Source organism: Glandiceps talaboti, chromosome 17 (assembly GCF_964340395.1).
Source record: "Glandiceps talaboti chromosome 17, keGlaTala1.1, whole genome shotgun sequence".
Taxonomy (NCBI): domain Eukaryota; kingdom Metazoa; phylum Hemichordata; class Enteropneusta; family Spengelidae; genus Glandiceps; species Glandiceps talaboti.
This window is the reverse complement of record NC_135565.1, coordinates 14,957,641-14,969,708: the sequence shown is the minus strand read 5'-3', so window position 1 is coordinate 14,969,708 and position 12,068 is coordinate 14,957,641. Positions and strand designations below refer to the sequence as shown.

At 37.1% G+C, this 12,068-nt stretch overlaps 2 protein-coding genes across 2 annotated transcripts; one reads left to right on the top strand and one right to left on the bottom strand.

Moving 5' to 3' along the window:
* Nucleotides 1-4,761: 4,761 nt before the first annotated feature.
* LOC144448113 (E3 ubiquitin-protein ligase TRIM45-like) lies at nucleotides 4,762-5,880 on the bottom strand. Its single transcript, XM_078138265.1, has one exon. The coding sequence runs from the start codon at nucleotides 5,878-5,880 to the stop codon at nucleotides 4,762-4,764; it is 1,119 nt and encodes a 372-aa protein (XP_077994391.1).
* Nucleotides 5,881-6,220: 340 nt separating this feature from the next.
* LOC144448112 (E3 ubiquitin-protein ligase TRIM45-like) lies at nucleotides 6,221-8,452 on the top strand. The gene has a single exon (XM_078138264.1). The coding sequence runs from the start codon at nucleotides 6,221-6,223 to the stop codon at nucleotides 8,450-8,452; it is 2,232 nt and encodes a 743-aa protein (XP_077994390.1).
* Nucleotides 8,453-12,068: the final 3,616 nt, after the last annotated feature.

Sequence of the window (12,068 nt, the reverse complement as noted above, 5' to 3'; positions counted from 1 at the left end):
TTCTACATAGGTAGGATGATGTCTTATCACGTGTCATTGTAATAGGAAACTTGCAATCCAGACTGAGCATGCTCAGACGCAAAAGACTATGGGATTATCTGTGGTTATTGTAATACCTAATCTGGAGCTACAGATAAAATTAACTTCCCACAATGGTCAGGGTGACTATAAATTGATTATTGTTAAAAACAATATTAATGTAACAAAGTAACAATATTGTTTATAATACTAATTGATGAATATTTAGTATCACAGTTCCCATGATGCAACATTCAACATGGCTGCTTTGCAAGTTCCCTATTGAGTAATCCGTTTTAGAGAAAGTGATAACAGACAGACAGACAGACAGACAGACAGACAGACAGACAGACAGACAAATCATCATCATAACAAACGTCCCTTATGGAAACTAAGGAGTAGATAATTCCGTCCTTACATGAGGAACATCGCCGTTCACTTTTTGTTCGAGTACTCCCCTCTATGATGTGGCGGTACAGTATGTTGAACAAGTCATAACAAAAAAATCAAAATCAAAGTACCATGGCGTGGCAAATTAATATTTGTCACATGTTCTAAAAATAATCTTCATTTATACTGGATAGTTCTATAAGTAATATAAACACTTGTCTCCCAAGAAGTCCAGTGAGGGCCATCCCTCATGGGTTCATTGCTAGTACATGTACATTTATGTAATGCATACTGATTTAAGTTCCTTACCAATATTGCTACCAAGTTAGTGGAAATGAGACCTCTTAGAAAACACATGCCATCATCATTGGACGGGATCATATAGCTGAAGTACATCTCCAAGACTGCAGAAGATAATAAAACAATGCCAGGAATGCCCGTTGTTTCCCAGCGTATGTATTGTATTGGTTCCTCGAGATCACGTGATCCACTTTCATAGCCATGTGACATCATTTATGTCTACAAAAAGATATACATACAATGTATTAAGGACATCGATTAGTCATATTTTATACTTTTACATTTTGTATATTATTCTCAAAGTATTTTTTACTATTAGGACAAAAGTGAATGTGGAGTCATGATGGGTGAATGGTTAGAATGGCCAGCTTGGATTCTGGTTCGATCCCCATCGCTGCCGTTTGTTTCTGAGTAGGAAAAATCTTTGGGCAAGATTTGAACCATGATTGTGCCTCAGTCCACCCAGCTGTATAATTTGGGAGCTGGTAGGATAGAGGTTGCAACGTGCTTATATATAATCCCATGAAATCAATGTTAGTTTTACGTCATAATGCTCCGAGTATGATTCCGCGGATTAATACAAATTCTCGCCGGTAGGCGAGAATTTGTAGTCCGCGGAATCATACGAAGAGCATTATGACGTGAAACTAACATTGATTTCATGGAATTATATATTTATCACATAATTAAGTATTTCCCCGTATTTTTCTGAAATTTTAAATCGTATTTTACGAATACTGCATCATTTCATCGCACTATATTCTTCATCGCGTATTAAAAAAATTCGCCCGTCGGCTATGCAAATTACATAATCGCGTGACCTGTCGCGAGGTCAAGCTTACCATTGTACGGTATCGATCATACTGTTGTGTGGTTTCTCAACCAAAATTATCGGTTATAACCTTGCGATGTACATGTAATATCGAATTTAGTTTAAAACGTAAGTAGAATTGTCTGAATGCGACTTTTGTGCCGTCATTTTAATAATATTTTCTCGGGTTGTGTAAGTTCGGAGATCTGAGCTCGACGGAAAATCGGAAGCTTTCCGGCTGTGACATCGATAATCTACGTGATTTTTAAATAGAATAAAATGTATCAAATACAAATAAAAGGACTTCTATGTATCAAACTCATGCCATCCAAGGATATATGTAACGTTACTAACGTAATGTATGCATTTACGTTTTGAAAGCAAATAATTATTACGATAAACTTGATCGTAGCGTGGGATTGACACGAACACTTGAACAGTACGGAGAAAAAATAGTTCGGTAGAATGGGGGTGATATGCTCTGAAATCACCCCCGGGCTGTTTGACGTCACACAGTAGAAGATATGCACGTATTGATGTGATAAATGCTTTAATCCTATGCGCTTATAAACGCTGCAATAGATTGTGTACTCCATAAAACAGCATATAAGTTAAGACATTTTCCTGTTGAAATTTAAATTCAAATGAAATTTGAGATATTAAGAATCCACCTTGGTGACATTAAACTTACAGAGATCCCTATCTTCTACAAGAGTTCAAGAAAACCGACAACTTTTTTCATTGAGTTGACACAATACTCGGTCCCAATCTCGGCATAAATATGATATATTTTAACCTCCATTGTGAAAAGTGATACCTGTTTTTGTCTTGATGTTAGATGTTAGTTATTTCAAACAACAAGGTAGCAATATTATAATTTATATACCCAGGCGATTTATTGTGTACAAGGTGATGTTTACATGCATACAAGCGCATTTGAATTTACCGTTCACCAGTTCTGCTTGATACCACGGGAAAACCAATAAGAACTTATATATTCAACACTACAATATATACAAATCGCAATGTTTTTTGTATTTTTCCTAAAAAGATTAAACAATTTGAACCTGCAACTAGAAGCAGAGACGAGAATGCCAAAATTTGCATTTGATGGCAGGATGTTGCACATCGCAAAGATTTTTTGGAGAATTCTATACAGTGAATGAAAGTATTTGAAGAGACAAAATGTAGTAAGAAACTGTATTCATTCAAGTTTGCTATCTTAAAGTGCAGCATTTGCAGTTTGGTTTCTGTGGTTGTATCAAACAGAGCCAGTGATTGTGTATTAGTGTTGAAAAGTGTAAATACCAGAGTATAAATGAAATTTGATGACAGGAAAATCCCTTGAATTATTAGAGTTATCGATAAATCATCACAAGGTTTACCATTGCGATGAACCTTCATATCTGTTAATTAAGTGTTGTCTGTATAATCAAGAAAACATGTGTAACCAGTTCGTTATGTCTCAGACCACTAAAAAGTGACCTACGTGGTCTGAGGTTATGTTTACCTGTCACAATACCCTCATAGAATTTACAAGGAAGTAGTTACGTTCTACGTATACAGCCAAATCTGTGAGCAGAAAATACCTATATAATACTAATAGGAAACTTAATATACACTTTATCTACAATTCGAGATGTGGTATGACAGTTCTTACCTGTTGCAGCTATCGTCTATAGATTAAAATCAATTGTTTATAAAATCTAAAGTCGACTCAACGATGACGCGTAGCACCTAGCAGTCAGTGTCCTTTGAGAATGGCGGTATTAAACAAATAGATCAGTAGGGGTTCAAACCAAGTGCGTGTAAGAACACAACACGACTTCTTGAGGCGAGCGAATCAAATTCGGTCTTTGGATAGGGTAGCCTCGTTCAGGGACCTTAAATTAACGTGAGGTTTCACTTGCGTTGAAGACGTTGGAAGTATATGAAGTATAAAGAGTAATATTTACGGGACAGGTTCATTACATTTATTCTTACTGGATAATGTAAAATTTGCCTTCTCTATCCTGATTATTGGTTACATATTAACCATATGCCTGTCACGATTGACACTTGTCACCGTGCACAATGTCAACAATTTTCTTTATGTTCATTTTACAGCTTAGTTGATCCATTTATCTCCAACTCATAACTTTGGATCGTTGTAGTGAAACATCAGAGACGAATCTGTGTGGTCTATCGGTAACCAATTCATGAGCAGTGTCAATTTTTTTTCCGACTAAACCTGTCAATGTATGTATGTATGTATGTATGTATGTATGTATGTATGTATGTATGTATGTATGTATGTATGTATGTATGTATATGTATGTGTGTGTGTGTGTGCGTGTGTGCGTGTGTATGTATGTATGTAAATGTCAGGATGGCTGCATGTGTGCGTGCGTGCGTGCATGTGTCCATCCATCCATCTGTCTGTCTGTCTGTCTGTCTGTCTGTCTGAGCGTATAAGGTCATGTGTGTATATCTTTTATGTAGCGATAAAATGCTGATTTTTCAATCACTATGCAAAGTATGTTCAACAATGTTTTTATTATTCAATTAATCATTTCCGTCTTATAGGTATAAAAAGCAATTTAAGACCACCTACAATGTTGGTACAACTTTCTTTAATAGCCGTATAAACTTGTAAGCCGATATATTTGATACATCTCTACAGTCTTTATATAACAAATCAATTGTTCAAGTCTTCATGCTTACATGATGACAAACAATGTACTATAAAACACTGCATATAGATTAGCCATAGGTTAGACCATCATGGCATGTTCCGGTTGCACTACTAATAAATGCTGTTGTTCTCACCATCGAACTCTGTGTACTATTGACATGTAGCCTATAGCATGGGAAATTTGACATTTGGCACGATATATCACTTATTATATAAGTATTCACCCACTAAGAACAATCAAAATGCAAGGATTTTGTAGTCACTTACAGCCTTGGGTAAATGAGACTAGTTCTCTTTCCCATAGCCCTACCGAAGGGAATGCTGGGAATGCATATTGACAAAATACATCGGGTGGAATGTATTATCACATTCTTGACAGTTCACAAACTTAATCGTAATTCTGAGAAGAGTCTTTGACATACAGTAGTAAACTCTGATGAAATTCAAAATGGCGGTTACATAAACGACGAACGGAAATATTCAGGTGCAAATTCTGACGTCAGTAGCAGGCGATTTTAATTACTATACCTTAACAATATTTGGAAGTTAAATGTTGAAAGACATTTCTCTACAAGTATGTCACCTTTTCATCTGCTGTGATGATAATTCCTAAACTCTCATCATTTTTAGTATCTGTGTTTGGTTGAAATTCTAGACTGTCATCTTTCACTGCTTCGATATCAACCTCATGTGATATGAGTTCAAGAATATGTGATTGCACAAGTTTCTTGGCAGCCATTAACTGTGTGTCGTTCCCATAATGCATCAAATGTTCTGTATATTCACGAGCATTCATGAAGTCACTCTCGCTTGAGGATAGCTTACGGTATTGTGTTTCTAATTCTTTCCTTTTGCTTTCATATGCATGCTTCAGCAACTCCGACAGTTGATTTCCGCTTTCCTTGATTCGTTTTACTTTTTCCTCTATAGTGTTTTCGACATGTTGTTTCACTTTCGCATCTTCTCTCAAAAAACGTGCATTAAGAGATTTCAACAACTGTTGTACATTATGTTTACCCACGGTTACCTCTTTTTCCTTGTGTGCTACGTTGCTAACCACTTCACGTAGTTTCTCTCTGTAGGCTTCGGCCAATTCATGTAGGTATTTGTGTTCATGTTGTGGTGCAGGGTGGTCCATAACAGTGCACCCTACGCAGATAGTGTCATCACAGGTGTCACAATAAAATGTCACGGACTGATATGAATGTTTGGCGCAGTGAATTGGCGGCAACACAGATGCAATGTCCGATGACAGTTTAGCCAAGTACTCTTCAAGCGACATCAGGCAATGAGATTTTGTCAGGTTGAGTCGCCTATGTTGTCGTTCACATATTGCACAAAGAAAGACTGCACAGTCTACACATCGTATTGTGGCTTTCCCTACTTCACATCCACCACAAGTATCAATAATAACCAACTGCTCATTTTCGTCTGGTAACTGTTTCACCAACTCATTACCAAAGTGGTTAGTGGTCAGCTCCCCTACTCCGCCAAATGGAAGTTTGTGAACACGACTGCACACAGAACAGCACAATTCACCACTTGTATCTTCTGGTTCTAAACACGATTTACAGAAACTGTGTAGGCATGGCAGCAGTTTGGCGTCACGATACCTCTTTGAACAAATTCTACATATCAAAATTGATTCGTTGATATCCTTGGGAAAGTTGGGTTTTGGCATAGTCATTGTACATGTAGCACTGGTATGCTCAGAGTAATGCGGCTTCTACGGTGTACGTCGTTGATATGAATAGAAAGAATTGCACACGGGTGTTTGAAGTAGCTTATCGTTTAAATTCCGATGGTCTAAGGTACATAAATTGTCCTGCAATTTACCAGTTTTTACTGTGTTCACATAGCGCCTGTATCTATCTTTATGTTGACATTAGATTAATGAATAACAAAGCTTAGAGATAAAAGTATGACCCTGTGATCTTTAAGGGAAGGTACGATATCGCGACACGATAGCTGTACCGCGAAAAGGTGCCATTTCATGCTTCCTTACACACACGACAACATTATCAACGATGGCGTCACGAGACTCGACGTTTCTGAAGCAGATTGACGAAAATTTTCTTGTCTGTTGCTTATGTTCTGAACGCTACAATAACGCCAAACTACTTCCATGTTTACATAGCTTCTGTGAAACCTGCTTGACAAAACTCGTTAAAGAATATGACGAACTTGAATGTTCATTCTGTCGACGTCAATATGTTGTACCAAACGGAAGAGTAGATGATCTGGTCACGGACAACTTCTTTTTGAATGAATTAGTGACACAGTTCAAAGAATACAATGAAGAGACTGTTAAACTGAAGAAATGTGAAGCTTGTGATGAAGGTGAAACTATATCTAGATGCATCGAATGTGCTATAAATCTGTGCGAGCTTTGTGCGCGTGCACACAGTAAACTTCCATTAACGAATTCACATCAATTGATGGCATTAGATAAGTACCAACAAGCTTCGGCATCCGGTGATGCCACCTCCGTGCAATCGCCAATCTATTGCCCCAAACATGGAAACCACACCTTACAGTACTACTGTGATACCTGTGATGTAGCACTCTGTCTGGAATGCACTGTCATTGACCACAGAGCACCTGAACACAAACATCAATACTTAAAAGACGCAGCCGCCAAATATCGTACAGACTTGACACAACTGGTCGATGATGTAAAGAAGAAAAGCGATGAAGCAAAAGGGGGTGCACAGTATGTGCAAATAATGTTGGATGCACTCAATCGCCGCCATCTTGAATTGCAAAACCAAGTAACAAAACATGTGGAAGATACAATCCTCGAAATTAGCAACAAAATCAAGGAAGATGGGAAAGGGCAGAAGACTATTCTGAAATTAGAGTATGAAAGGAGAAATCAGATGCTGAAAGCACAACTTAAGGAACTTAATAATCAAGATGATGATTTGAAAAGCGTACTGGAATATGCCGAGAATCTCCTGTACCATGCAAACGATGCACACTTGATGTATTCAAAGAAAGGGGTCACGTCACACATAGAAGAACTGCGGACTAGTGAAATCAACAACATACCAGTTGATGACGACTGTATGGAGTTCCAAGCCTCCCACAATTTCTTTAAAGACCAAGCCGTTGGCATGTTGAATTTGGAACATAGCACAGGAAAATATGAAGTTTCCCATGCTCCAAAGTATGTACGAATAGATGATGAAGTTAAGATTAAACTTGAACGATGTAAACGGATAAGTGAAACCTGTTTTAAGAAGGCTGAAGATATCAGAGCTACTGTGACAGGTCCTGACCAAGCCTTGGAGAACCTTACTGTCATTGATAACACAGATGACACATTAACAGTTTCATTCAGAGGCAAACATGTAGGTGAACATGCATTGTCGATCAAGGTACGTAACCATCATATACAGGGCTCTCCAGTAACGGTCAATGTTATTAGGAAGAAAGGTCTCATCTATTCCTTTGGGAAGGCTGGCTCTGAGGATGGCCAATTCAAAGGACCATGGGGAATTACGAGGACAAATTCTGGGAGATTACTCGTTTGTGATCGACTGAACAAGAGGATTCAGTTATTTGACTGGAGGACTAAACAACATCATCAAACTATTCGATTTCACAGTTTGCAATTTGATAAAGAATTCAATCCGGTATTTGCAGCTGTTGGAATCAATGAAAGCATCTTCATCACTGACACAGATAATTCACAGATTATCGTCTGCGATGAGAACGGAAAATTGATAAGAATGTTTGGAAAAGGGGAATTGGAGATGCCGTTTGGAATCGCGATCAGCCCTACCACTCACAGAGTCTATGTTGTCGACCTAAATACCCACTGTGTGAAGATATACACTCAAAATGGTGAATTGATAGACACCTTCGGTACTAAGGGAACAAATGATGGTCAGTTCGGGTACCCCCACGCCATCGCTATTAATAAGGAGGGGGAGGTGTTTGTTTGTGACAAGGGTAACAACAGAGTTCAAGTTTTCGATGCTGATGGACACTTCTTGTATAAATTTGGAAGTGGAGACCGAGTTATGCAACCTGTTTGTTTGGCGATCGACAAAAATGATGACCTGTATGTGTGCTACCATAATACCAATAGAATTCTGAAGTTCGACTCTCGCGGCAACTTGATTTGTCGAATTGACGAAGACAAGGACAGGTTAGATTTACCAAGTGGAGTCTACGTAACTGATGACGAGCCATATGGTCAAGTTGTAGTGGCAGACTGGGGTAATAATTGCGTCAAGGTGTTCGCTCAATGAACGTATCTATTCTCACACAGAGTGCACTAGTAAACCGATAACAACTATATGAACAACCTAAGTGAACGATTGAACTTCACTGAAATAAACAATTAGTGTATCTAGTAAAACAAGAACACCGATGTCAAATTAACTAGTAGTTATCATTATGACATTTTCATTAAACCATGTGTTCAATGTTGTTTTTGAAAACTATGATATCAGTTGCTATGACAACGCCACTGACTCCTTGTGAGACCACAATTTTGCATGCAGGTATTTTCGTTGATGTAAATCAACCATGGCATACTATTACTGCATTTCTGAATAACCACTCCCCAAAATAAGGATATTGTACAAACCTTCCACCCTGCTGCTATGGCAGGCTTTATTATATGTAAAACCCTAATTCAGATCCAAAGAAAATCCGGGTTCACATATTCATGAAGTGTTCTGGTGACAGTGATACACGGTGATCAATAATTATTTTTGTAGAGTAGTAAACTTGAAATCTCGCAAACCAGGGGGCATATTTGCAAACATGTACTCTATGTCGAAGAGGAGTAACGATCCATATGTCCTGAAATCATTGTGTTTGTTAGATGCAAAGTTATTTTATACAATAAATTTAACGAAAATGGCGGCGTTGTAAATCAATTTTGTGAACCACTTGCCTTGGGGGTATTTATTGCATTACAACTAGAGGTAACAAATAACCTTCAAGTAGCTTGGTTATATGATGGCCTGTACGCACAGGAATGTGGAGTGCTAACTGGCCATTTTTTTACATCAATACCCAATTGTTGCAGACTACCATGGCAAAGTCCGTTCATATTTATACAATTCCATTCCTCTATAAGCAAATGTTCACGTAGAGGTTATGGAAATGTAAGGTTGTAGTTGTAAATTGTTACCATAGCAGCCGGAATTCTTCTTACGTGTGCAGTCTGGACAATTTATTATAGACGGGGTTTTACAGTCGTACAAGTAGAAACACAGGATGAAGAATGTATTGATTTTTTTTTGCACGAGAAAGCAGCAACATATATCATCGTTCGAAAATAAATCAGTTGAAAATATAATGTGACATCAAAATAGTGCAAATATTAAGTAATTTAATCTGGATATGTACTCCCAGTAAACGACCAATGTTTTCCGAGCCCATGCTGCTGTTTACGACACAGCGTACTTAGTTTAGTTTTGAACTATTTGTTATTTCCTCATAGACATGATGGTCCGTCTGTCTGATGTGGACATTGAGTGGGGTGACTTTGTTGTAAATAATCAACTAACATATATGGGCCCACGCTTAATACAGATGATAAGGAATATTTGTTTTATATCTCGAGCTCCTTAATGTATATTGCCCTCACCAGTACTTCAAATACTTGCACGGTGTCAGGTAGTCCATGGAATGACTCATTCTGACACCCTTGTGCTACACAGGTATGCGTCTCTGTAATCTAGAGTGTAGACTATTGGCGCCAATTCGATAAACCGTATGTACATAAACTACTGTTTTGTATACATGTATAACTTATACTTTTTCTGTGTTATTACCATGTGACATGGCTGCAGTGTAACATTGAAAAATAAAAGTTTGAATATTTCCTTTCACAGTGTATATCCTTTTAGCTTTATGAAAGCATTTATCCTTTTCTAGAAAAATCAGTGTATGGAAAAGGGGCTTTTTAGAATTCATAACTCGTAATTGCCCCTTCTTATCAAACAATCAAAATCTCTCAAAATAAGTATTATAAATACGTTCATTGATATCCATCATATTTCACAATCTTCAAAAATCATAAACTATGCAGATGATTTAAAATGATTGGTCACATGCAATTTGATAATATCAATGTATGCGTCAAATATTTTCTTATATGAAATTTGAAGATTGCATACTTAAGATGTTGCCTAATTATAAAACATTATCAATTATACAAATAAAGCAGGAAAGTCAAAAGCCCAATGACAAGTTTTATAGGACACGTGTGGTATAGTCATCAATATTTATTTCAAATTGCCAGAAAGTTGAATTTTGCATTCTTAAGATATTACCTAATTACCAAAAGTCAATATGCAAAATGTAATACAAACCAAACATTTAACAATATATGAAAGAACTTGTAACCATAAACGTAACATCAGGTCAAAAAGGTAATACGTTTATGGTTAATCACTCCATTACATGTATGGTTGATTTTTAGCACAACTGAACTGATAAGGTTCAGTAGCACTATAGGCATGGCAAAGTGTGTGTGTGTGTGTGTGTAAATAACTTAAAATCAAAAACAGCCGGACCGATTGCCATGATATTTGGTGAGTGTATTACCTTGGGTGTCTAGTTGGGAAATTGTTCAAATTGGTGAACATTCTTAGGGGTGTTTTAATTAATGATTGTTCACGACATGATGATCCATCAGTGATATGCAAATTAGGGCTAACAATGTGTCTTTTTGGTCAAAAATCTTTCATTCCAAAACCAATGAGCAAATTCGGCTGAAATTTAATGGGGATGCATCTGGGGGTGTATAGATGAAGAAATATTATGCATATAATTATCTCATCAGTGATATGCAAATTAGGTGTAAACATGTGAATTTTGGTCAAAAACATAGCTCAAAATGTACTTGGTCAATGAGAGCGAAACTTGGTGAGATGTTTCTAGAAGTGTTATTCTGCAGATATTCTTCAAAACGTTTAGACACAATTGGCCCGAGCAACCATGACCACGTCCTTAGCAACAAGCAAACGGCAGTATAATTTCGTCAAGTAACAACATCTCGTAGGCAAGTGAGTAAACATTCAAAGAAATATGCAAATACCCTCACAAACATGACCACGCCCACAGCAACAGCCAAACGGTGGGCATTCAAAAGTGAACATTCAAAAAGTGTATGTAAATATGCCTAGCAACAAGGCCACGCCCATGGCAACAGCCAAATGATCACATATATTGCACTGACAACACCAGGGGTAATAGACAAGTGAACACACATTCGAAAAAATGTATGTAAGTGTGACTAGCAACAAGACCACGTCCATAGCAACAGCCAAATAATCATGTATATTGCAAAGATTACAACAGGGATTCATAGACAAGTGAAAACATTCAAAAAATGTATGCAAATATGTCTAGCAACATAACTACGCCCATAGCAACAGCCAAATGATTGGGTATATTGCAAAGATAACAACACGGTTGGATAGGCAACTGGATAGCTATATATATGGTGAGTATTACATTTGTATTTGTTTATATTTGTAGGTGATTCAACATCAACTATACATGTAATAACATACATCAAATATCTAATAAAAGTCAACCATGAAACTAGTAACATGACCCATAAATGTAATAATATAAATCAGAAAGGTAACAATATAACTATAAATGAAGCAACTTCAACCATAAACGTAATACCTTAAACCATAACTGTAATAATATACACCAGATATGTGATAAAACTCAACTTTGAAAATAATAACATCGACAATAAAGATAATATCATTAACCAGATCCAGAACCATAAAAAGTAACAACATCAACCATAAATGAAAGTAGAAGCGAGGTCAAAGGTCACAGTATAAAATGACAGTATAAAATGAAAGGTTATTTCTGTATAATGGAGGT

Coding starts and splice junctions, on each gene's coding strand:
- LOC144448113 (XM_078138265.1), bottom strand. CDS start 5,880: ATGACTATGCCAAAACCCAACTTTCCCAAGGATATCAACGAATCAATT.
- LOC144448112 (XM_078138264.1), top strand. CDS start 6,221: ATGGCGTCACGAGACTCGACGTTTCTGAAGCAGATTGACGAAAATTTT.